Below are 27,792 nucleotides of genomic sequence, written 5' to 3'. Positions count from 1 at the left end.
CTACAACTGAACTATGAACAGACTGGACTTGGAGTGACAGGTTCGATAACCATAACGCATTAACTTGTTCTATAATGATTGTAATACTTTGCTTGTACTTGCTGGGATCTGCATGAAGGTTTAAAGAAAATAACAAAAATAGAGTTAAAAAAGTATTTGCATTTAAGCCGGAAGCATTCTGGGAGCATCATGTGTAGCCTCAAACTTACATTTTGAAATCAAGTTTACATGTTTTTTTACTCTGGGACCACTTTCTGTAATGCTAGCCGAGCTTGCAGCTCACTGCATTTCTTTAGACTGCTCATTCCAATAGTGAAGGTTTTGCATTGATGAAAAATGTACACAACTTCAAACAATATATAAAAATGGAGTTGAAGACAATGCTCTTTCACAGATGTGTATTGCAGTACTGTAAACTGCAGCCAAATGATCTCTGCTTACCGGGGTTAGGTCTACTTGTTCGGTGGACAAAATAAAATAAAAACATGAAAACCTGTTGCTCTTGAGCACACGCAATACATCCTGGGCTTTGGACAATAGGAATTCCATACCCCTGTACAACTTGACGACTCTATATAGTGACACTGCTCCAGACCTCAGAAATTTAAATTTCTTCTCTTTCAAATGAGTTGAGAAAACGGGACAATCACCCCCAAAAAACGGCTTATCAGAAATAGTTTCCTTTGAAGTGTGTTGAACATGAATGCCATCGCTTTGACTTCACATGTGGCCATTTCTCTCCTAAAAGGAGCACTTTTGGAAAAAGATCTGTACAACCCATTCTGCAATGTTTTTGTTTTACAGATAAAAAACACAGACTCTGCACTCAATATTTATGTCTTTGAAAAAGAAAATAAATATCCTGAACACCAAGTCAGCCTTCTCCATCAATGTTGGGGACATTTCAGCTATTTTCTTTCCACGACCACTATACTCATGTGACGCTGCTAGGCAGGAACAATGAATGTCAAAAGGGCTGCCCGAAATATGGCGGGCTTTTTGCCCTTCATTAGTTGAAGGCCTGATGGCAGATAGACTACTGTCTAAATATTTCCTTTGAAGGAGCCAGTTAAGGCTCTACTGTCTGGCACCAGAAAGTTCCCCTGCACTTGACTACAGTCCCTAAATTCCGACTACATTCGAGGCAGGCCCTTAAGTCCATCCCTGTTGTCATTCTGGCCAAAAACTGGCATATCCATGATAAACAATAAACTTCATGGATGTCATTTCACCCTTATAATTTGTCAATCCAAGAAAGGGACAGAAAGTGACAAGGTGTTCTGATATTGACTAAGATACCGGGAGTGATACCGGTTGCCCCTGGAGAATGTACCTGGCGAAGCTGGGGTGGGACTACATCCCCCAGCCTTCTTTGAGGCAAGAAGGGGCCTGAGACAGTGATGTGCTTAAAATCGCTTTAAGGATCCGCAGCAGGGCATGAGGCCGGGCGAAGACCAAGACAGGCCTGTCATCGCCAGTAAGAGGCTGGGCCATTCCCCTTGGTTTTTACCCTTCACAAACGTCATTCCAACTTGGAGACCTGGATGACCCTTAACGTACTCTGTTTTTTTTTGTGCTTGCCTGATCATTGAGGGATTTGTAAGGGGAACCTGCTGCATTTCTCCATTTTACTGTATTTTATAATTATTCAATCAAAATGGGAAAACAGAAAGTTAACTTTGCTCCAACACAACCGTCAATAGTTTCTTGGTCTGGGCAGTAGATGTAATCTCCAAGGAGATCAGATTGGCTGAACGTCGTCTTTCCCTTACAGCTGATGATGCTGTTTCATCCATGTTACCTGCTCCTCATCCTCTTGCTGATCTTCACAGTGATGCTCTGACTGTTGATCTTACTAGTATCCACGCCCTTGTCAGAGAGAATCTTAACGCTGTAGGAGGTACAAATGAAGGAGGAGGCATGAATAGTATTGCACCTGATACATCCTCTCCTAGTCTAGGCCCTGTGGCAAAATGGAGAAAAAAAAGACTCCTGAAGCCTAAGACGGGGAACCCCAAACCACCGCGGACTACTAAAAAGCTTAGTATGATACCTAGCTCATCACAGACTGATTCTGCCCTGTGGGATAGCATAAGTGGAAAACTTAGTGACCTGCTCGATTTAAAATTATGTCCTATGCACAGCCGTCTCTCTGCCATTGAGAAATTGCTGACAAGCCTGATTTACAATGGTGAGGGGTGTAAATCAGGCCTAGTAAATGAATAGTCTAATGTAGTTGTAAGGTCAACTCAATCACCTATAACTGCTCTGATCAATGAAAGGGAAGTGCATGATAGAGATTGTGGAAACAAGCAGAGGCCTGTTACACCCCCAGGACCCTCTCCTAGCCCTAAAAGCAGGTGAGGCAGTCACTCTTTACATTTGCCTTGTGTTAGAAGTCAATCAGCCTCAGTTGTGGGGACAGACATCCTCAGCTCCCTTTCCTGTGATTAATTTACCACCATCAACAGGCAACACTGGAACTAAAAACTAAGGTGACACATTGGCTTAAAATACATGTGAGAAGCAACCATAATCTCTATGAGGAAATCCTCTTTGTGCAAAGAGTTGGGGGGAGTGGGGCCCTCACTCAAACTTCCATGGAGACTGCATAATTGTAAACCTTCGTAGGCCTCTGGTTGCTGGGGATATGTTATCACAACTAGGGCAGACGCAGTAAAGTCGGGAACAATAAAGGTACTTCCGCTGGGCTTTTTCTATAAACATTTGTCTCCTACTCCCCCTTTGCAGGTCGCCAAACAAGTCTCTTTTCACCTCTTCCCTCATTAAAGCACACAGATCAGCCTGTGCTTGGGAACAGATTTATGGTACTCTGTCAGTCATTGTCCTTTAGACCAGAGTAGAATGGAGAGTGATTGTGTTGAAACCGCAGGCTCTAGAGACTCTGCGAATATGGATACTATATACTTGAGCTGTATGATTAGTGTCCCTCCTCTGGGAATTCAGGGAGCCCAGGATCTCTCGCTGGGTTCAAACACTTTTCCTTTGTGTCACCTCCCCCCCCCGCATACTTCTAAAATTGACCCAAATCCAGGGGGTAATCAGGTTCTGACTTGGAGCTCAACTGGGCTTGTGGTCAGCAAGGAAGGCCAGATGTTGTTCCTCTCTAAATCAGTGCAGGACAAAGTTGAGGTTCTTCAGCAGTAACATTGCTGGCTTGGTATCTAAGTTTCTCATTGAGGATTGGCGTACTATGATTAATAGCTATTATATTATTTCTTTTGCAGGGAATGTGGGTAGAGGATGATGTCTGTCTTGATGGTAACATGTGATTTAATGTTCCTGCAACTCCCTCCCCTGGAGATCGAGCTAAGGGGGGTCTGGCTACTTGGTTTAAAGCAGCCATTAGCTGCAAAATATCACCAATACTGACGGATGGGCAAAATATGCAGGTCTTTGAACTGAGGTGGTGGTTCAAATTTTGGCGCTGTTATGATTAATGTTTATAACAATGATTTTTCTTGTTAGGGAAAACCAGAACTTACATTGTCTATTTGCCTTGGTCGAAGCATTAACCCACAAGAGTGCATATCTTGGAGGGTCAGTGAACCTAATCGTGGCCAGCGACTTCAATGCAAAAGTGGGTACTGTGCCTATTCTTTCATCATCAGCTTTTGATCCATGAATATAACTAGGAGGATGATATGGGCTCTAGGATGTGACTATTGTACACCTATCTGGCAGCCCATGATCTATTGTGTTGTCACCGAATTGGTGACCTCTACCACCCAGACATATATCATTAGTGGGTGAAGTTCAGTAATTGATTAAGTCTTTGTTTCCAGGAGCATATACCCTTTCGCCCTGGATGTGAAGGTTATTCCCACTATATACAGTGATCATAACCCACTAATCCTCTCCACAAAGGTGCCTGCTAAGGGCTTGAAGATTACTAAGGGTTGCTTGCAGACTCTATATACAAAAGACACAGGGCGTTGGCTTGTTTTGCAATCTGCAAACTAAGTAACAAATGAATCAGATCACCAATGGGTGTGAAGATCTGGTTAATTCTTGTTCATCGGAGGTATTCGGGCCCACTGCACTATTAAGTAGCTTTGAAGGATTAACCTCTCAGATAAGAGGCATGCTGTCTAGGCCTATACGAAAAAATCTGAGACACAGTAAGTCATGGTTTAACAAAGCCTGTAGAACTGCAAAAGCTAGGTTGAGAAAGGAAATGGAGCAATTTCCCAGGCACCAGAGGACAGCCTATAATTTGTCTCTAAAGAAAAGAATGGAGGAGCGTAAGGATGAGAAACTCTTGCAGCTGCCTGCCAGACCAAAGATCCCTAGGCCTTCTGGAAAGCATTGCATGTTGTTCTTGCCTCAGAGGTTACCGCCTGATACACTGAGCAGTCGTGTCACACCCGATAGTTGGCTAGATCATTTTAGCCTAATCCATCATTCTAGTATTCCAAATCCAGAGGAAGAATTGGCTGGTTGTCCTTTGCCCCTTAATATATACTTTCTTGCTGAGGAGGTTCTTAAAGCCATCCTCAACAATCCTTCAAAAACGGCACCAGGGAGTAATGACCGTTTCTATATGTACAGAACAGGATAAATCCCTTTTTGCATGCAGGTGGTTCTATTTTTTTCATTAGCTGCCTCAATAGGAAAAAACACTAATAGCTCCCATATTAGAGATTTATAGGGGAAAGTGCCTTCCTACTCTGAGTTAAGGCTCGGGGATTTGGGGCTATAGGGATGTGGAAAGAATACAAACTAGGCTTGGACGATGTTGAAAATTTGATCAAAATTGCCTGCTGCTGCTATGGTGTTCAATCTGGCTGAACAAATCGTGCAATTATCCTAGACGGTCTCTCCTGTTTACATTGGCCCAAAATTCGTTGACTCAAATATATCAGGAAGACAACTCTTGCCCTATGCTGTTTTTTATATACCAGAAACCTGAGAGTATTACATAAAAGGACAAAAGATGGGTCAGGGATTGCTTTCTGTCCCATAGAAAGGCCCAGAGGGAGGGTAGGGAAGTAATGAAACCCGTCGTTGGAGAATATTGTCTTTTGCAAACTACTGAGAGGGTGGCTTCATATTTGAATCTGGTTCAGAGTACATGGGACCGGATGGTGCTGACCCATTTCAGACTAGGTTCTATTAGATGTCTCCTATGCTTCCCACAGGCCAGTTTGCTTCCCCTGATATATGTAATTGCCCATGTGATTAGTTGTCCCCCTCAGACCACCTTGCACTTTGTTTTTTTCTGCAAGTTTTATCTCCCCCCCACTAAGCAGTTTTTATTACCTCTGTTTAAAAAATTTAAGTTTAGCAAGTGAAGAGTGGCACTGATTTTTTACAACTAGAGAGCCTTGTCACATGTAATGCAGTAGGCTCCTTTTTCATCTTCGTAATTCTAAGATGTTTTAACAATGAAGTTTTAATGTTTTTATTTATACATGGTGATAGCGGTACTCCCTCTTTCCTGATCAGTGTGAATTCTTTTAAACTCTGAATATATTAATCATGCTTTTATCTACTTTATTATGATTGCATTTTTACTTTTGAATTTATTATTCCTGTTTTTTATGGATGTGCTTTTTTTTTTTTAAACATGATGTATCTTTTATGATCTGCTTTTATGAGATAGAATAAAGAACTTTGACTAAGATACAACACCTGATGAGACACTCAGGCCCTTATTACGAGTGTGGCAGTCCGAAGAATCCCACACTCGGATTGACTGTCGGGCCATCGCTATCCAGGTAGTCCAACTACCCAATTACAATGCTGGCAGACAGACCCTCCAGGGGATCGCTGTCCCCGTCGGAAACCGACGGCGGTCAGAGTTGTACGCAGCCAGAGCGGCTCTGAACTCAGCGCCAACGTGCTGATTACAACTCCCCTCTCTGCCAGCCTTTCCATGGTGGTCTGACTGGCATGGAAAGGCTGGCAGGGAGTGTGTTCTGGGGGCCACAGTGGGGACCCTGCAACGCCCATGGCTTAAACTAAGTATTGAGTAGAGTTCTGCAGGACTACAATAATCTGTATTTTACATTTAGCACTGGTGCCCTGAAATACGTTCACACAGGTCACCCTGTGTGTGAAAGCACACCTTGTAGAGCTATGTCAGAGTCGTAACTTACCCAACACACTTATCAAGATTGGGAGCTGCAGGTTTAGTTGAGTGGGAGAAAAGCTGAATTACAATAGTTGCATATGTCCCATTGACTGAACATGGAATCAGGTTCCTATTAAAGTTATCTTTGACACCATCTGCTCAACTATAGACTGATGTCATTCTTCATGTACATCTTTAGTGTTCTGGGTAATAACTTAACATATTAATCTCACATATTGGTATTCTCAGGTTCAAGCACATCCTGTCAACATTTTTATTAGTTGAGCTCACTACTGTTTTACAGAAAATCACATTTACATTGAGGAGATTATCTGAGATGAGTGGGAAACAACCAGGTTGCTGGACAGTGGTCCTAATGCTTCAGTGTCCTGCACTAGACCACCTTCTAACAACACTATTTTTATATATGATTCTCGAGGTAAAAAGTGAAAGCAGTACACAGAAATGGAAAGTATTCATTGTGCATCACTATTTTTAAAGTCAGCTACCTTAAACAATTGAAATAAATATACATCCAGCAAAATCTCTTCTTCATTTCAAATTAACCTTGTTTAATATTACCTGGCCAATTCCAACATCAAAATACTTGTAGTTAACCAAGTTTTTGGTGGTGAGGGGCAACTCTGCTTTGTCCCTTGGTGCATCCTGTTCTGGACAGGTGCCTGATGTCTGACTGAATGTCTGTAGAGAAATGGAAGAGAGGAAGCATCCCATTAAAACATATTCAACAGTAGAGTCAGGCAGCACTAAAGCAAATTAAGTTAACTGCAGCCCAGTTTACCATCAATTTTCGTGCAACAAAGTAAAAAAAGAAGACAAAAAAATGTAAAAAAATCTGTGAACTTTTTTTAAAGCCAATAAACAGTAGGTCTGGAGAAATTGAACATGGAACTTCATCCCATACCATTAGCACCTCATGTGGAGTTTTTCCTTTGACACCAATTACATAGTGCGTTTCCACATTAATTCAACTATTGAATAATGGTTGGAGCATGCATCTTTTGGTATAATCAGATATGGTTTTCAAAGTACACCGTCATATTCTGCTGTATAAAAAGATGGGTAACAAATTATACAAATGGTATCACAAACTACTTTCCCTATTCTTTGCACAGTCGACCAACGTGCAATTGCACAATGAAAGGTGAAGTGACCTTGGGTGGATCAGACTTGGAAGGAAGCAGAGAAAGTTTACTTTGCCTCCCTTCAATCCATATGTGCAAAAGAGACAGTGTTACAGTACTGAAGTAGCAACATAAGAGATGAGCGGATCTGTCCCCTGCACTCTCCACAGGAAATAAATAGGAACATAATAATTACAAGATGCCAGAAGTTGAGAAGGGCGGAACACATGGACCAGTTGCTAAAGGGACACGTCGAATGACAGAATTCGAACTGTCGTCTGCAGGAAAGCCTTGCATGGCTTGGCATGATAAAGGTGACCCAAAATACGGCCAAATAATTAGTTAGTGGCAATCTAAATAAACTAGGTAAGGTTTAGACTAAGAGTAAGGAAGTAGGAAGAAATATATTCAGGGCATTTCTAGTGTTTGCTCAAATCTCTACAATTACTGCTGAGTTTTTGTAATAACTTTCTGCACATCATGTGTGTCAGAATGACAAACAATGGATAAGGAACCCCTTGTACATAGTGAAATACCAATACTTGTGTATGCCTACTGTTTTCTGGTCTACAGGCCAGGGCCCCATACATAATACACTGTGCAGATAAGAAATTGTCTGATAGGTTTTGTATGACTTCTAATACTCTCCCCGTCTAAAAGATTTTAACTCCCTAGACAGTAGTGAGAGACTCCTGCCAGTTGACTGATTTGCGAACAGGGATGTCATTTGTGATGGAGCCTATGTTTTGATGGGTAGCATTGCAAACTGACTTTTCAGATGGGGTCACAAAACGACCTACCCAATTAGTATTCAATAAAATAATGAAAAAACACGTTTGATCTGCCTATTGGCTATAAAAAAAGGCAGGTCACACTTTACAACCCTCCTTGAATGGCTGTGAATACAGAGATGTGGCCTGCAACGTACAGCAGACAACTATCCCTCTATATGCCTTTCTAAACAAAACTTTATATATTTCGTATAAAAGTAACCAGTGTCCATTAAAGAGAAAGGATCTGATTTTTTTGTAGTATGTTTCACGTTTGACTCCCCTTGGTTGGAAAAGCTGTCTCCCAGGGACAACTTTGCCTTTGCACATCTGATACCACCACAGCATGAGAGGTGAAACCTTTCAATGGTTTCCAACTAGAAACGACTGCAATTGATTTTATAAAACAATGCTACATTCCTTTGCAACTCAAAAAGAAGAGGGGAAATGCCTCTTACACTCCCTTCGGTTTGTGATTCAGAAACGGTTGCAAAACCCCTATATGAAATTGGAAAGGCTTTTCAGATTCATTATAGTGGTCTTCTACATTGTAAAAAGGTGTTTTGCAGTCACAGAGCCTGTAAATCGCTCTTTGCAACTGCAATAGACTTTAGCATGAGGCCTAAACTGAGAGCTGAATATGGAACTCCAATTTGCTGACGGAATTTCCACAGCATTGAAAGGCATTGGTTGATTTTTGCTTTGAAATGGTTCTCCACGTAAGTAGATACCCTTGTTGGCAGACACATCCACTTTGTTGGAGAAAGTTCATACTCCGTCACACATCCTCTAAGTATGGCATTCTTTCAAACGCCATCTTTGGGGAGGTTGTAAGCCTGTCGACCTGACAGACTGAAAATTCAGCAACCAAATGAGCTGACTGCAGATCCATATCTTATGTCTATTATTACTGCTTAGTTTTACATTTTGTGTTGCCCAGTATACTACCTACCACCACCCACACCTCTGACATTTTAACCATATAGAAATATTCAATACTATAAATGTTATATCAGAAGAGGTGGGCACTAGTCTCAGGGTGCACAGTCTTAGCTCGACTGAATTATGGGAATTGTATTTATAGAGGTCTCCCAGAGACCTTCAGAGAAATGCTCACATTTTCAAAATACACCTGTCCATCTGATTTTCAGCGTCCACTGGTTTATCACTTGTTGTAAGAGCACACGGGCTTCTGGTCAAGAAACAGATATATTTTAAGGTACTTGGTCTCATGATGTTGGATGTCTACCACTCAGCCCAAAATTTCTATCAGATATCATCATCGCTCATGTTCAAACACATGATCCAAGATCAAGCTCTAGGTCCCTTTTAAAGATTGCACATTTTTTTAAAAGCGCAATGGACGGGAGTGTTTTCGTGATTCACAGCCCTTGGTTGTGGAATACCCTACTTCTAATTGTAAATGCATGCTGAGTAAGATGCTTTCCAAATAGCTTTGAGACCTCCCTGTACCGCTAATTGCACCTTCTGGTCCTAACTGTCTGATGGTTTGCTGTGTTTAGGGATAGTGCCATGATGGTGCAGGCAACTGTGTGATTTACAAACAAATAAAAAAATAACATCTTAAGTTATCATGCATGTCTCAAAGGTACTGATTGAACTCCCATTCCCTAAAGTCAGGATATCACATTTAGAATCCAAAGCCAAAATTACACTTCACATTAAAATAAAAATCAGGAACTGATCAATGTTCCAATAGCTATAAAACCAGTAATGGTTTAATTGAAAATTTGTTTTGTGCATAAAATCTGTCAAGCTATTCTACATGCAAGATATTTATCTGAAATGTTATACTTTGTAAATATAATCCAAATCGATGATGAAGATTCTTAATCCTGTTATAAAGTTTCCAGTGGACTTATTTAAATCTCACATGCAAGGCTTGGCTGAAGACTTATTATTGTTTAATTCACAAATCTACTGATGTGCAGATTATTCTGTCAGTGTCAAGAAGCAACCTGATATGTGCAATCAAAGGAAACCAAACATTTTCTCTTATCACTAAAATTACATTTCTTTTTAATCTTTGCTACTAGATGGGCTGGTGTACAACTTTAGGATTGTAATAGAACTTTGAAGGTAAAATTACACTTTTAAAGTCAATTTCTACAACCATTCTGTAGGACCTACCTGTGCAATGTTGCGATTTTTTGTGTAGTTCAGTATCTTCTTCCTTGGGCCTAAAGGAATTCCAATGGCTCTCAGGTCACTTTCTGTACATAAAGCCTAGACAAAAATCACAAAAACACTCTCATTGTTTTGAAGTAGAAAAGATTAGGTTTTATAAAATGCAAAACGGTTTCATACAACAGGAAAGTCAGTACCTCTCAGCTACTACTTGCCTAGGAGCCCATTTCTGTTCTTTTTCAGCAAGGGGGGGGGGGATATCATCTGGCAGAGTTGCAAAATGTTCTTTGCACTTAAAATATGCATGCTCTGCCCTCTCAACATCCAAGCTAATGATGAGAAGTGGAAGGGAACAGAACCACAGGGGAAGTATTGAAGGAAGGACAGTGAGAAGCAGTTACTCATAATAATGGCTGCTCAACAAGCATCTTGTTATTAATAAATATACTACATAATTATATATAACAGTCAATAACAGTGACTCTAGTCATAATTAGGCCAGAGTTTCCAATGAAAAGATGTTTTTGTTTTCTAAATAACTTTAGTATCCTTAGTTGAATCTGCACAAATCTTTACATTGTGGGCCCGGACAGCAAATTTCATGACGTTTTTTCAGAGCTGGAGGGTTCTTGCTCGATTACAGTTGGGGCAGGGGTCCAGAAAGTGCCATTTCCCAAATTATCTCTCATAGGAATCTTTGTTCTCCACATAAAAAAAAAAATGCTAAACAGAATTATTTCAAACTTAATATGAGGATTGAACTTTACTAAAGAAAGTGCCTTTGCTTACTTTGTGTAACTCATTTCAGTACTTTGAGAATGTACCATTACTGATAAGTGTAGGATTAAGAGTATTAAAAAGTTGGAGATACTGGAACTAGTAAACCACAGACTGTCCTCAAACCTGGGTTAGAAGACCTTTCGCAGGCCCAAATAAAAAAATATATATATATTCAAATTTGATTGGACAAGGGAGATTTTTGGGAGTTTCCCCCCCTCATACCCCCCCATCCCCCAGAACTCCCCCCTCCCCAACTGTTATAATTCTGGGTCCACAAACTTGGGTTCACGGCCTCTGAGGCTCATCTTGGATAACTGCAAGAGAACATTTCTGCAGCCACAGTTACAAGATGCGGACATGGTTGCAGTTTCCTGGAAAAACTAAATAAGAAGCCACATAAGAGGACAAAGTGAGTGCACACTGACACCCAGGCACACTAGAGGATCCACAAAAATTACTCCAAAAATTATGAAACTAAAACTTGTTCATGTTGCAAGCTCTGAAAGCGCCTCTTGGGGTTCACAGATCCCAAAAGGCACAGGGCTCCTCCAGTTGCACAAAAAGTAAATTTGGGGAACGAGAGGAATTGAATTGGTCTGTCAAACACCCTCCCTATAGAATAAGCAAATATAATGTGTGACATTCTGGACTAAAGAGTTGAAGTTTCGAGCCTTGTCTAGCCAAAAAGGGAGTATCCTTTTCAGGATACATAGACCCTCACCCACCTAAATGACATTCTTCAGAGGGATTTATGACAGAACGACGCATTCATTTACCATACACGCCTTTACAGCGCGGTCACTGCAACGCATGGTCATTAATATGCATTCATTTACAATGAAAGTTTTTACCACCCATATGCCTTTACCTTGTAAAGGCATAGTTGCTAAAGGTAAATGTGTGGTAAAAAGTAAAGCAGTAAATATATATTTATCACCTTCCTACCCAAAAAATCTACCCACCCTAAAAATACTCTTACCACCCAAAAACCCATACCTACCCTAAACCCGCCCTTACCACCCAAAAAACAGTACCCACACTAAACTCTATATAAATATATAACACTCAAAACACTTAATACTCACTTGCAAAACCATTACCATGCACACACCTTTACCATTCATGCCTTTACAAAATAAAAAAATACTTGCCTTTAAAACCTTTACCACTGATATTCCTTTACCATTCATGCCTTTACAACAAAATTTGTTGTAAAGGCATGCGTGGTAAAGGTATATTTGTGGTAAAAGCATGTGTGGTAAAGGCATATGCATGGTAATTGTTTTGTGGCAACAGCCATGCATGGTAATGACCGCGTTGTAATGGTTACTTCCCTCTTTATCATTGGACCGTGCTCCACGCTGGGTGGGCGGTGCAATACCCAACCAGCTCCTTAGCAGAGCACTTTGATGGAGATATTTTCCCTACTTCTTGTAGTCTAAATAGGTCACAGAATGTGCCCTTTTACTTATGAGTGGGAGGTTGTCAATTGGGATAAAGTATAAAATTGCCCTGGTTAATCAAGAGGATAGTTTATTAATTATAGATTAAACACACAACAAGATAAAAAAAATAATAAAAAAAGGAATAAATTGACTCATAGGGCTTCAGTCCATTAATTGATCTTAGCGAGCATGGCATGCTCTCCCGCCTCAGCAGGCACGTACCTCCCTACACATTGCCCAACTTAATGTGCTGATCATCAGACATAGGTGTTTTCACTTTATTCCTCTACATTTCCTGCATGGAAGTGCTTTGTGGCTCCTTGCGGCCAAAAAGGTCCGCTTCACCGGGATGACAAATGATTGTTTAATTTTGTGGTGAGGTTCGAGAACAGGGGGAGTGGGGGGGGGGGGTCGTTGGTTTTCCTTTTTTAAGTACAATAGATTACCATTTATTTGTGTGGCAACCTTGTTTTTATAGCAGTGGACTGCATTGCTTATCAATAGAACTCCAACACAAGGGGCCTCATTAAGAGTTTGGTGGTCATGAGACTGCAAAACTTGCAGTGGCAGTCAGACTGCCGCAGCTGTAGCAATCAGAACATCAAATTACTACTTGGTGGGTGGACCCACCTGAAGACCGCTTTCCCTGCCAGGATCATAGATCCGATGGAGTGACAGCGGTCGGGCTTGTAATCAGCCATGGCGGCGCAGAACTCAGCACCAGCTGGCTGATTACAATCCCAGTTTCCACCAGCCTTTTCATGGGGGACCCCATCATGAACAAGCTGGTGAAAAGCCAGTGCATTGGGGCACAGGGGCACCCCTGCACTCCCCATGCTCATGGCATGGGCAGTGTAGGGGCCCTCCTGCCCAGCATCGTCAGAATGTGCACTGTCTGCTTTGCTGGAGTGTAAGGGAGCCGAGGCCAATATCCTAACACGGTTCTTGCTGGGCAGCTGCCATTAGAGGACATGAAACTCGGCCCCACGTCCTAAAAAACAGAAGACTATATACGCGGTCATGGCATGTAAAACCTTATTTCCGGGCAGGGCAGAAATTGCATATAGAGGCCACCACAAAAAGAGAAAATTCCCCTGAAACAGTTGTCTGTGGACCATAGTACTAGGCCATGGACTACAAACACCTAAAACTGCGTTAGAAAACGCTAGCCACAGAAACTAAGCTACAGACTTGATACAGTTAGGATTGCTCAGTAGTCTACAGCTGCAAACACTAGACTAGATCAAGGACTACAAGCGCCATATTAGAAGAGTTGAGTCTGAGGCCTAAACAAAAACAAAATAAATGGCACATTTGGGGTTTATTAAAATTAAAAACATTAGCATACCTCCCAGATGAACCCTGGCACCAAAGGCAATAGGTCTCAGAGCCAAATGGTTGAACTACGTGAATAGGTGAGTCATTGTTCGTGCTTCGCAGCACATGCACAAACGGTCAATATGAGTGCATGTGTCATAAGGCACAGTGGCCTTTTTTTTTTTTTTTTTACATTCAATATATGGAAGATGTCCATTTTAGAAAGGTAGTTTAAAAGGAAAAAAAAAAAATTAAGTGCAAGAGGAGCACAGTACAAAAAAGCCAGTAGCTGTCTGCATGTGAGAAAAATAAATTTAGCACAGAAACCAGGATAGACAACATTGGGGGAATGGGGAGACCAAAGACAGCAGGCAGTTGCAGTTGGCTGGGAGGCTTCATGGGCTGTGGAGCAATAGGAAGGAGAGGAAGGAGTCAAATAAGAGTAGTACATTGGGGAAGAGGAAACAGATGGGGGAAAGAGCTAGAAAACACATGTAGTCCCATTGAGTGTTCAACAGAGAATATAATTAGTCCACGAGAATCCATATCCAATCAGGGCACTGAGCCCTAAATGCTTCTTGGTGGGACAAATACAAGAACAGGGAGGAAAGCCACTGAATCAAGAGGAGACAACTCAGATAGACATCAAAGCCATCCAGACATGAACAAGTAGCTCAGCCAAAGATCACTTGAAGTATATGTTTTATTGGAAACAATAGGTCTGCCTATAGACAGCTGAAACTATCTATAACAGAGATTTTAAAAAGAGTTCCTACATACTAAGCTCAAATTAGAGAAAAGTGACCCTAGTCCATGGGCTACAACATGAGTCAGAGGACGAGGCACATTCAGCAACAAGGACTGGACTTTCTGTGATGTCTGCGGACTAGTTTACATTTAAATAGCACTCTGTGGAACTGACTGGCTGCCAGCTCAGGTATTCCTGCTCAAGAGGAAAAGGTGTCACTGCCTTAGAATTACTATTACAATTTTCTGTGTGGAAAGAGCCCAGAGAGGGTGAACCAGCAAGCCACTGTCTTTGCATAAAACCTTTATGGAAACAAATGCTCTAACAGATGATGGAGACCTGAAAAGGACATCTGTGGCAGATGTCTAAGAGGATGAAGATGTCCATGCTTGGGGGAGTTACCAGAAAACCTTTGTGACATGGCAGAATGTTTTTTTCACCCTGCGGAATTTTTTTTTTTTTAAAAGAAGCGTTATATATATGCTCAGCGAATTGAAACTAAGCCGTGGAACTAGAGGACGTTGCTTTCTCAAGTTCTCCATCACATGTCACTGCCTGAAAGTGAAGCATGAGAAAGAGTACAAGCAGTAGCATAGATAATGAGCACAAACTGAGGGACAGGACAGCAGGATACTGCCAAGCATTTGAGAAGAAATGCTTAAAATGCAACAGGAGGTGACAAACACTTACCTCAGAGTCTTTGCAAATGATTGCATTGAGTGAAAAGTACACATCTGCTGGAACAGAATAACCGGCTATGGGAGGAGCAAATGAGGAAAACCTACCAAAAGTTCCACCAATGAAGATGTTAAAAAATAAGATTTCAAAGTGGCCATTTGCTACTAGTCTTGGGACAAAAAGTACAAAAACACAAAATAAAAAAAGGTTCGTTTTCAAACCACCACCATACAAAATAACTTTTATCAAGATGTGTGTGGTGGGTTGGAAGTAGGGCCTAGAAGCAGGCCAGGCCCCAAATTTAACCTAAGCAGGTAACAAGCAAAGGCCATACTCAGTGTAGAGTGGCCGCTTCCACCCTCTGTGCAAGGGGAGCAGGGCTTGGCTGCAGATCAGGGGGTGGACAACCCCTGCTGAGCAAGGCCAAAGGCCATGCACAGCAGGGATTGGCTGCCTGTGGTTGGTTGGGCACAGGGCCTAGCGGCACCCACTCTGCACAACTAGAGGCCGTGAACTGGATCTGTTGAGAATAAAGTGCACTATAAAAAAGCCTAGAAATTAACAGAAAAAAAAATCAGAATTAAAAAAACTGTGTTACGGTTCAGGCTCAAATGTGCAAAACTACAGAAATTTGCCAGTCGTAGTTCGCAACACACAAAACGCAACCCATACCTCAAGACACCTGCCATGCTGAGTACCGTACTGTACCAACTGCACAGGAAATAAAACAAGCTCTCTACAGAAAACATGGAAGGAGCTCAAAGCTATATCTTGTGTTGTCTGTTGCTAACTTGTACCATAACTGGGGAATTTCAGTTCTTTTGTAGGTTTGAGCCTGTACCATAGCTTCGGCGCACAGTTTGACGAATCTTCACAAAATGTTCCCAAAACAGTGCCCTATTTTGCCTAGTTCTACATGGAAAGTTTGGGGTGACCTGTCAAGCGGGGGCTGGAAAAAAGGTGGGAGGGTCCAAAAACTTGTTTTTCCCATGCAATTTACCATAGGGATTTGAACACAATGACAGGTCGAACCACTGGATGGAACTAAATCAAATTGGGAGAAAGCTAGCTCTTGGTCCATAAAGAACCCTTTGTGTAATTTGGTGTAAATCCATTCAGTAGTTTTAGAGTTATAAAAAAAAAAAGAAATGTAGATACCTAGGAACGGGGATCCTCTACGGATCCAACAGATCTCATGGTGAAATCTGAATGGCTGCCAACACTTCAACCAGGATGTGCTGGCAGCCATCTTGAGACTTGGACTCACTCTAGTCCTAAGAAACAAAAGATTAAAAAAAAAACACATGGGGGCAGGGTAGGAAAACTATGATCCTCTAGGCCTGGTGGTGGGGTTCCACATGGATCCTGCCGGGGCCACACACGTTTTTCTTCTTCAATTTTGCTGCAGGTATATGGGAAAGAAAAAAAAAAAAACAAGTGTGTGTGCTCCCACGCTTGTTTTGTATATGCTCCCCGGGCGGGCCAGGTACCAGGGGTTAGATTTATAGTTACCATAGAGGGAGGGGCGTGCATGGCCACCATCCCCAGGCCGATTTTGGTCCCAGGGTCCACCACCCTTTGGGGCAAGTCATTAAGTAATAAAGGGAGAGGAGTTCTGGCACACAAGGGACAACACCCTATGCAACAGACAGTACAGGGCACGGGGTGTCCTAATGCGCACACACACAGGTTGTCTCTGTAGTGCCCAGTGGGGAGCCTCAGAGCATGTGTACACCCCTGTAGCGTACACAGAGGAGCTTTGACAAACACTTCACAGGGGTGCATCAGAGCCCACAGATAGTACAGAGTCTTGGGAAGGGAGAGGCAGTAATGACACCAAGACCTAGGGAGGCCTGCAGAGCACACATAAGGGAGCCCAGACGTGGCCCACAAACAGTACACAGCCTGAGGAACTGAGAGGGGCCAATGCACCAGAGAGTGCTGATGCACACAGAGACTAAGGGAGCCCTGCAGCTGACACACACAGGAGCTCTGGTATTCATATTCTTTTTTTTGTTTTTTTTCCTTTTTTTTTTCCCTCTCTCTCTTTTGTTATCTCTCCCATTTCCACACCCCCTCCTCCCCCAACAAGGGGTCAGCAAGTAACAATTTCAAGAGGTATTGAGTGGGTCAGGGAGGGTAAATGTTGCTGCTGGGCACAACAAATAGGCCGCAGGGAGAAATTCTGACTTTGAAGACCTTCCCTTTTCATCCTGAGGACATCTGATTTGAGATGGGGGTAACCCACGTTACTGCAGCACTTGGGGGTTCAAGTGATGCACATGCACCCCGTTAATCTCAATAATACACGTGATTTATCACACATTCACCCAGCCTGCTGCCAACACTTGCACAGCGCCACCTCGACTTCTCAAAACAGTTTGACCTTTTTGATTGGCACACACTTTTTGTTACTTCCCAACCAGTCAGCCATCTCGCCTTCTAAGCACCTTTATACCCAGAGAGTTCTGACATACCTTTCCTGCTTGGCACTGTCCCACTGTACACTAAATCTGAGCAATTTTGCACTTACAAACAGCACCACCCTCTCCCTGTCTACTCAACACACCGGTGTCTACTAGTGTCCAGCTTTCTTCTAGCTTGTCCACACTACCCACTCACCCACCCATACCACCACTGACACAACACACCCACTCACTGACCCATACAGCCATTAACACACCCTCTCACACACCCTCAAAATCTCTCACACGCCCTCAAAACCACTCACACGCCCAGTCACATACACACAAAACCACTAACACACCCAGTCACACACACACAAAACTACTTACACACCCATTCCAACCCCCATACATTCACTCACACACCTATTCACTGACCCATACAGCCACTCACACACCCACTTGCAGTCCCATACAGCCACTCACAGGCCCTTCAAGCCACTCAGAAACCCACACACCTACTCACACACCCACTCAGATCCATACAGCCATTCACACACCCACTCACAGATCCATAGAGCTATTCACACACCAACTCACACCCACACTATTCACAAGCCCTTTCACTCGCCCACACAACCACTCACCAAGTCACTGATATATATATATATACACACACACACACACACACACACACACGCACTTGTGCCCCCGCCTTGCACAGTTTCCCATCAATAATTTTTTTGCAAATGTTGCAGTGACCAGGCTGTGCAGCCAAACCTCCATAGGCACCCAACTTTTGGCTGTGTAGGGTGGGGGTTGGCCACAGGCATTTTTCAATTTGGAATTCCAGAGAAAACACCCTTGGATAGGTTCAATAAGTTGGGAGGATTTGTCCATTGCAGAAGCGGAGTTTCAACTGGGGCACCTGCTATCTTTATATTTGTAGTGCTTCCTGTTGAGTTTTAATTTCTGTGACATGACCATTGGTGCCAGAATAGATACTCACCTGCTTATTTATTCAAGAAGAGGCCACAGTTGTGCGCAAAATGTCTAACCAACTGGAGCACTTTCTAATGGCTAATTAGTAAGTGGTACCTTGATGGGTAAATGTGTAGTGCACATTCTATTCTACCACTGCGTAAAGGACCACGAGGTAATGCCTCCAGTGACCATGTCTGGTGCAATTTTGGGAATGTAACTGTTCCTCAAGCGTCTTCCTACTGAAATCTGTGCTAATATGAATCCTCGTATAGAGAAGAAGGCGATTCTACAAAGAGTTAAATCACCACCAAAGTTACTTTCAATTAATAACAGGAACTAAGTGCTTCTTTGTTTGGTAGATATGTGCTCATATTCCTCTGCATCATGAACGCTCACGGGTCTTTATAGTAAGTTATCCATCAAGCTGAAAAAAAGGTGGAAAGACTGGTGCATACCACTAACCTATACGGGGCGGGGCCAAAACAGGCAGAGCTTCGAGGTTATTTTGCACATTTGGATACTCATAGTAATTAAAAGGATGAACGGTGGACTCTGCTCTCACCTAGTTTAATTTCTGTGAAATGAGCATCAATGCCAGAATAGATCCTCACCTGCTTATTTAGCCAAGAAAAGTCCATAGTTTTGCGCAAAACTGTGGACTTTTAAACACTGCGAAGGAAGCCACACTTTCCCCGTGGTCCTATAGCTCCTGCATGCATGGAGCAGCAAGAAATGTTCCCCCCTATGTATAGGAGCACTTGTTTTATCTGTTTTGCTGCCTGCTTCACAGCAGGTAAGAAAACAGATGAAAAGTCCACTCCCTCTGGGAGTGGACTTAAAGTTTACTATCGCTTGGCGGTAGCTTTCATAACTCCAGCCAAGCATCAGTAAACTACTATGTCTGAGGGTGGGCACCCTGGGACTTGGGGAGCTGGCCCTGGGGGGTGGCTGTCCACAGGACCATTAACAGCTCCAGGAGGGGGCCATGCAGCTGCCCTCCATTGTTATTATAGTGCCTGCCCTGGAGAGGTGCTGCCCAGGGTTGAGAACAAACCAGGAGAGGGGCCCTGATGCACCCCTTCTCCTTTCAATATATGGCCTAGCCCCAGGGAGGCGGTGGTCCCCAGGCTGTAAATGTCCTAGGTGGGGGAATGGGTGGCCCCATCCCCCTTTATCTTCAATCAGCTTGCCCCCCCCCCAAATGTTTTTTTTTGCCCATGGCATCGGGAGGTGGAGGTCCCCCCCTTCTTATGATTCCATACTGGCTTGGCCCCAGGAGGAAATGGGGAGGGAGGCACATGTGCCCCCTCCCCATAATATATATGTAAAAATGCCTCCAGATCTTGCCCACCTGGGAGCTGAAATACAAACAAGCCCGGGAGACCGCACTTTTTTTTTTTTTTACATTTTCACACATATTTGCGTATCCCTCTGCAATTTTTGCAGTGAACATTTTAACAAATCCTTTTTGTCCCTGGCGGGTTCCCTGGTGGACGCCAGTCGCAGGCCTAGGGGTTCAGGGTATTCCTACCCTGCCCCCTTTTCTTTATTTTTATCTTTTATTTTGGGACTCGGCTGAGTGAGTCCAATTAAGGAAGCCAACACTTCCTGGTTGAAGTGTTGACAGGCCATCAGATCTCAGCTTGAGATCTGCTGGATCCGCATCCCTAGATATCTATATTTCTTTTTCCTTTAATATCTCCAAAACTACTGAAAAGATTTACACTAAATCATAAAATGGCTGTTTCTGGACCAAAGGCTAGTTTTCTTCCAGATTTGGTGTAATTCCGTTCAGCGGTTCAGCTGTAGTAGTGTCTAAAATCCCTATTGGCAACTGCATGGGGAAAATGTGTTTCGGGATTCCCCATTTTTCTCGGCCCCTGCTTGACGAATCACTCTGAAACTTTCAAGACAGCAGCTGAAGTGGGTGGCGTACTAGTTTTAAACATTTCGTGAAGATTCCTCAAACGGCACCAAAGATTTTGGCAAAAAAAAAAAAAAAAAATGCTTTTCCTATGGAAACTAAGTCCTAACTATAACTGCCTACTGGTGATCGCCAGTAGGAGATATATGGAAAATGTCACTTACCCAGTGGAGATCTGTTCGTGGCATGAGACGCTGCAGATTCACATGCTGTGCATATCCCGCCATCTAATGTTGGCCTCGGAGTGTTACAAGTTGTTTTTCTTCGAAGCTTCGAAGAAAAACAACTTGTAACACTCTGAGCCCAACACTACATGGCGGGATATGCACAGCATGTTTATCTGCAGCTACACATGCCATCAAACATATATATATATATATATATATATATATATATATATATATATATACACACACACACACACACACACACACACACACACACATATATATATATATACACACTAAATATACTACATAATAAAAAAGTGTTTTTCTCTTATTCATTTTGCTTTACTCTTGATAAACCCGAATTTGACCACTGCATTGTAGAAATGCACGTGAATGGTGTTTAGTGCAGTTGCTCCAAATAATGTGTTATTGGGTCACATTATTTTAACTGCAATGTAATGAAAAAGTTCTCAATACATATATTTATTATTACAGTGCAAAGATCTAATTTGAGATTATTATCTCAGAACAGAAAAATGGACATGAGGAAGATACTTTTACTGTGTCTCAGCTTGCACATACCAATTACTTTAGACTTTAGAGAACTCTCCTAAAATAGCCACAATTATTTGGTGTGATTTTACCATACTTGTCTAATTTAGCCCTATACTGCTCGAATTTAACCCCCAGCATCCTGGTTTTGGTTAGATACCTTATATTAACACAAGTACACATGACAAAATGCCATGGCCTAAACTATCTGTGCAATTATTACCATTGTTGAGGAAGGGACATCATAATTCCCTTCAGGCTTCACAACGCAAGCTCCAACCCACACTCAACGATGGTGATAAATAGCAAGAGAGAGCGAGAGGCTGTATGTGTGTGTGGGGCATGGGTTAAGGTGACATTACAGGTCAGTGAAAAGTTAAGTTTAAATATAATTGTCTGAACAAATAAAAAAATCAAAACAGAAATGTAACAGTTAGTTATTTCAAGTAACTATATTATAACTCATGCCCCCGCCGTGCACAGTTGTCATTAATGATATCAGTTCTGTTATCAGTTATCAATTATGTCACAGAACATGTTATGTTCATAAGCAGTGCATGGCGAGGGAGCAAGTTAAAGTTACCTATAATTATTAACCTTTGTTTTTGTAATGCAAAATAAAATATTATGATACCCCTCTTTTTTTTCTTTTCTTTTTTGTTTACATTTTTCCGATCCACAGAGAGTCTTGTGTGAGGTCCTGTACGCCCATGAAAGTCCTGTGGGTGCTGTGGGTGCTGCACTGGCTCCCACAAGATACCTGCAGGATCGCAGAAACACCCTTTTTTTCTAAACTGGCACCCCAACAAGGTCCAGGGAGGTTAGAGTACCCCTACCCTGTCCTGTCAAACCTTATTTTTTGTTCATTTTCAGGACATACCGTTTGAATCCTTGTGTCCTGAAATGGCGGAAGCAAAATTTTTGTTCAAGCTGGAGCCAGCCAATCTGAGCACAAACTCCCAAGTGAGCCTCTCTCTCCTGCGGGAGCATGGCAACAGACTGTGAAAAAAGGCCAATCCGACTGCTCTATTATTTTAAAGTTGCGTGATTGTGAGACTCTTGAGAGCCTCCACGAATCCAACCATACAGATATACTGCGATTTTGAAACCTTAAACTCTATTTAAAAAAAAAAAAAAGAACTACTGAACAGATTTACACCAAATTACAAAAAGCATGCTTTCTAGACCAAAATCTAGCTTTCTGCCAAATTTGATGTAATTCCATTCAGCCGTTTTTGTGGTATAGCTGTTCAATTTCCCTATGGAAAATTGTATAGGGAAATTGCATGTTGAGACCCCTGTTTTTTCTCAGCTGTCGCATGATGGATCACCCCAACATTTTCTGGGAAGGAGCCGGGGTGGATGAACTCATTTAAAAAAATTAAAAAAAACATGGAAAAAAAAAAACATTGTGAAGATTCGTTAACTAAAATCATTAACTAAACAAACAAAAACAAAAAAAAACACTCTTCCCAATTGTGTCTAGGTCCAAAATAGAACTACACAGTGGCGAGAAATGAGAGAGCATGAGTACCAGAATTATTTTGTAATGGATTCATTTTGTTATAGAAAGCTTTTTTTTTTTACTTCTCATATCTGTGGAGAGCTGTGCTGCACCTGTATGCAGAAGGGAAAAGGGTGAAGGGTCTGCTTAGTGTTTGAGAGTAATTATGAATGAATGAATGAGCCATTTCTACAGCATGCAGTTGTCTAAAAGGGATTCTGGTGCTAAACGCCAAAAGTTGGAACGAAATAGCCACGTTTTCTGCTGTTTTTTTTTTTTTTTTTTAAGTCTTGCTTGGTTGTACAGCTGCGCATTAAGTACGAAAGTGCACTCCACATTTTTGGGGCCAAGAACAAGAAAGAGGGTCCCCACAGTCGGGCAAGTCAAACTCTCGGAATTGTAACAAAAACTGGTTAATTATCTTTACGGTCTCAAGGAGAAAGCGGGAGAAATGATACTCAGTCCTCTATTATGTGGAACGTCGGCAACTGATATTTAAACACAATAGGTTTGCGCACCGGGGGGTCAACGTAAGTTCCTCTGATGGGAGATGATGGCTTCCCATCCAGAAAAATTGAGACCAATCTGGTAACTACATTCTCAACTGCTGAAGGGGACGGAGCAATCAATAAGGAAGTCCCACATATAAAATATTTGCATGATCCAGTAATGATGATATGAACAATGGAGTGCTCAGGATCTATTTTAAGAACTCTACTTAATCTGCTGTACCCAGGAGACTCAAATTTCTGGTCTTGTTCATAGCCAGTAAAAGTGAACAAGACTCTGCTTTCAAGGAGTCACAAGGATCTCTGACCTCTCGGTCTGGGGAACTCAAACCGAAAAAATACATCTGTAGCATCCTGCTGAGGCCCAGATCATCCTCAGGAACCACTAGCTATTCTTGCGAAAAGCATTAAAGTGAGCAATAAGGAGTCTATGCATTGGATAAAGGATCTGGTGTGAAGCCTATTGATATCCAGATCTACTGACAGGGACACCCAGGAACATCTGGGGTACCAGCTGCCCTCTCCTACACCAAAAACCTCAGGACGGAAATTCCAGTACAGTGGATAACCACTGATATCCATATCCATCAGCTTATTTTACAGAAGAAACACCCGGTCGTTTAGCTCACAAATGCCACAATATGCCCTTGAGTCTCTCTCTCTAGGGCCTCTCCCTGCCAGCACCAATGACATCGCACAAAGGGCAGCTTATCTCCTTTATTGGGGCCATAAATCTTCTCAGGCTGCTCTGCTCCTTAAAATGAGAGGCAAGAATGCTTTCAACACTTCATTTTGTTAAAATAAAAAGAAAATACTTTTTCAGCCTTATTTTCCAATTTCTGTTCAGACGTTTAAAAAGCTAATGCAGTCATCTCGTCTCTCCTCAAGGGCTTGTCATTTTTTATGTCAGTAGCCACCAGAGACCACTAAAACATGTCAGGAAAAGACAAAATTGTGAGAAAGGATTGACTAGTTTATGTGACAAGAAAAGTCCAGTTCTGAATTTATAATGCCAATAGCTCTAACTCAAGAAAATGCGAGACCTATTGCATTGCAAATGCTTGTTTTGAGACACGAACAGAGTCGATCATAGAGGGATAGAAGAGGGTTGTATGGATGTCTTTTCCCTGTTCATGAGGATGTGACCGACTTGTAAAAGCATTTCATTTGTATAGCTACAATTAATATTTATGTAATTTTCTCATTGTTACTTTGAAAAGAGATGACATTTCTTTGATGTAATTCAACTAACATTAAGTTAATAACCTAGATGGGGGTAAGTTATTGTTTTAAAAAACGATGTTCAGTCTTAATATAAGATATTTTCCAAAGGCTGCGCATGTGCACATTCTTCTCCGACCCATATTCACCTCTTAAAGCTGATTTAATCCTTCAGTTTTTTTAAACTAATTAGTACTAGGTGTTATTCGAAGACGCTGACACCGCTCTGCCCACATTGTTTCACATTTCGCAGTATTTGCAACTTCATTAGCACATTCTAAGAATTAGCCAGATGTTCCACTCGTCCTTCTTCTACATGCCCTAGACTCCTCATGTGTTATTATTCCAGTTGCCATCGTCCTCGACGCCACTCTCGCACTAGCTTTCCATTTTTGATTCCACTGCAGCATAGTTATGGACTGTACCGGACTGTGTATATATTCGAAGTGTAAAAGGAGAATACAATGATTCACTGTCTCCTTGCCAGAGACTTATGGTTGAGTAGCCTCCAGACACGTTCCATAACATTTCTTCACTCTCGTAGACCTAGGGCTGCTACCTCCCCCCCCCCCTCATCCCGATTATCCAATGCTTGTGTGCAAACATGGTGACTGGCACAAAATATTAGCTTCCTCACATAAGTGCAAGCATCTCAGATATGCCTCTTAAAGAAGCAGCATCACCCTGGTGGATTCTCTAGCGATATTGTTGTTTTTCAGGTTTCTGACTTGAATGTCCCATACACATCCAGCCCTTTTGGTCTAGTTCTAACCTGCCCTTCATCTCCAGTTTAGAAAGTCCAGGAAGGAACTTGCAAAATGGCTTTAATAAGTTGAATTTGCATCAGGCCGGACACTTAATTGGGGACCCTGTTTCCCTGCCAGTGCTCTCAGTTTTGGAATTTAATGGCCAAACAGGCAGATTTAGTGAGGTTGGAGCAGCAGGACTTAAATTCTGTCACTGATCAACTCCAGGTTTGGGACCAGGCCTGAAGTACCTGAGGACCTACTTGAAGCTACCCTTCCGAAAGAAGAGTGTAGTAGTTCATTAGTCATAGGATTTCTGAGCTTCTGGGTCTTTCGTCATTTGGATTGATATCTATATTCTGAAATGTGTTTAATTGGACATGTTTGTCTGTTTCCTACTGGCCATTATCACACAGACATTTAATGTGAGAGGCCTACAAATAAACCATCACACAAATGTTAAGCTGTGCCAACTCTTCAGTTCACAAAGCTTCACAGTTTGATAACATCTCGTCCTTGTCATCCCTTCACCCATGCTTTTGTAGCATAAGGGAATTGAATGTCGTTTCTGCCACTCTGCAGCTGCACCTCTTGTCCCAAAATGTTCTCTGTTGCCTTCGTTTGTGTCCACCTCTGCTGAGGAAAAAGGACACACTGTTTTCATGGTGGGGTGTTATGTTTGTCTGCAGCCACCTCTGTAGTTGAACGCATAGTGTGTTGCTAGAGGCCTGTATCTCTCTTGTTATAGGAAGGAACTGCATATGTTAAGAGCATGGTCACTGTAAAGTTCTTAGGTAGTCTTTTCTTTTTGACGTCGCTAGTTCAGTGTCCTTCCGTAGCGTGATGGGCATCTTAAATTGGTTACCCACACATCAGGCCTGTTTGTTGCATGTCTCCTTGATGTGCAAACCGTAATATGATCCAGGAGACCATGCCAGTACATCACATAGTGTTTTGAGTTTGGACAGCCACAAAAATATGTGCCGGGCAAATTTCATGGTAAATGAATGGCACCACATTGATACACACCCCTTATAACCTTTCAGCCATTTGCAGTTCAGGATAGTTTGTACTATGGTCCAGAAGCACATAGGCAAAGTGATAGTGGGCACTGGTGTGCGCCTGCTAGAGCTGCCCAGTACCTGATGATAAGAGTATAGCATTGTTGGAAATGAGTTCTAGAGTCAGAAGAGCCTGCAGTTCTACTGTCGTACGAGAAGAATTGCTTTTCTGTTACCAAGATAGTGACCCAAGACCCGCTTTCAATCAAGAACAGTGACCCTGCCTTGTGAGCTAGCTCACCCATGCTACCATCAATGAGACCCTCGGCACACCCTCCTACATAGTGCTGTCCTAGATTAATGGCCACTTCACTGGGGTTGTTTTGAATGTGGTCCAATTGATTGGCAAAATACAGTTCTCACAACTTGCCATTTAGCATTGATTGAACCCCTTGACTTCCTCATGTACAGGTGTGACATTTTCTGGTGCTCGAAAATCACCAGCTTTTCCTGTTCTGTCCAGGACCCTGGTTGATCTGACCGTGTAAACATTTTATCCATTATCATGCAACTTGTAGTTCTCGAGTTATTGCCTTTGACAGATTTGGGGCAACATTTTCCTCACTAAAGTCTTTTGGTTCCCCACGTACCCCTCCTCCTGTGGGTCCCACTGGTACTACCAAATACTGAACATTGGTTAGGAACTGATATATGTCCCTTATAATTGCTGACACTCTCGGTTGCCCCCACAAGGTGCTAAACAATCCCCCAGCACCCTTTTGGCATCTCAAACTAGGAACTCAGACCTCAAGACCAGTGACCTCTTGTCCTTTCAGCCTTTGTTTTCCCACAGGTGTCTATACTTGTTAACGCAAGCCCAGAGACTCCCGACTCCATTTTGTGCATGTTGCTCTGTTGCGTTTCCATGAGCATTCAGTGCTTTGACTTTGATGCAGCAAGAGTTATAAGGATGGCTGCAGTTTTGGGTGAACCCCCTGAATTGATTTGGAAAGCCCTGCTCTTCAGTCCAGGAATACAGCCAACAAAGGCCATATCGCTGATGTACGTTTTTGCTTTTTATTGACTGGAGCAATAAATCAAAACCTCCATGTTAGTCAAAGCACAGTCGATCCTTGAAGGATCCGATGAGAGTCAACTGATGCTAGGTGATTGCGATGAGCTTGCAGTAGATGTATGTTAATGAGTCTTCTGAAAGAATAACTTAGTAGTTTCTGGCCGTTGAGCACTAAACTTGCATTTGGGCTCTTATCTCAATTCCCGAAGGTGTTAGTATGTTTCACTCTGTTTTATTCATAACCTTCTTAATACTCCTACAGGGTTTTTTGTGAATAAAATCTTATTCTTTTTTTGTAGGAAATAACACTGATTGAACATTAACCTTTATTGTATTTATACACGTTTGTGTTATAATACACCACTTTGTGTTATAATACACCACTTCCTGTATCAGACTGATGGATACAACTACCTGTGGATTCCTTACTTATTGAATTCTCCCCTGCGCCAGCTTTCAACGGAAATCTTCTTCCTAGCTTCCGCACGTCGACGAGGATGTCACAATTGCCCACGCTACGCTGTCTGACGTCATACAGGCAATAAGAGGTACTTGCTGACGTGCCGACATCAG

At 42.3% G+C, this 27,792-nt stretch overlaps 1 protein-coding gene across 2 annotated transcripts in view; it reads right to left on the bottom strand.

Moving 5' to 3' along the window:
- Positions 1–27,792, bottom strand: part of DDHD2 (DDHD domain containing 2) — a 440,822-nt gene that overhangs the window by 160,237 nt on the left and 252,793 nt on the right. For both annotated transcript variants that reach the window (XM_069213949.1, XM_069213948.1), the window contains exons 11-12: positions 10,164–10,259; positions 6,680–6,799 (exon numbers count right to left, since the gene is read on the bottom strand). In XM_069213949.1, the coding sequence (XP_069070050.1) occupies positions 6,680–6,799; positions 10,164–10,259 (216 nt within the window). The remainder of the gene's footprint in view (positions 1–6,679; positions 6,800–10,163; positions 10,260–27,792) is intronic.

The sequence above is a fragment of the Pleurodeles waltl genome, chromosome 11 (assembly GCF_031143425.1).
Source record: "Pleurodeles waltl isolate 20211129_DDA chromosome 11, aPleWal1.hap1.20221129, whole genome shotgun sequence".
In the NCBI taxonomy this organism is placed as follows: Eukaryota; Metazoa; Chordata; class Amphibia; order Caudata; family Salamandridae; genus Pleurodeles; species Pleurodeles waltl.
Note: the sequence above shows the minus strand (reverse complement) of the source record. Positions and strands in the feature narration are given on the sequence as shown.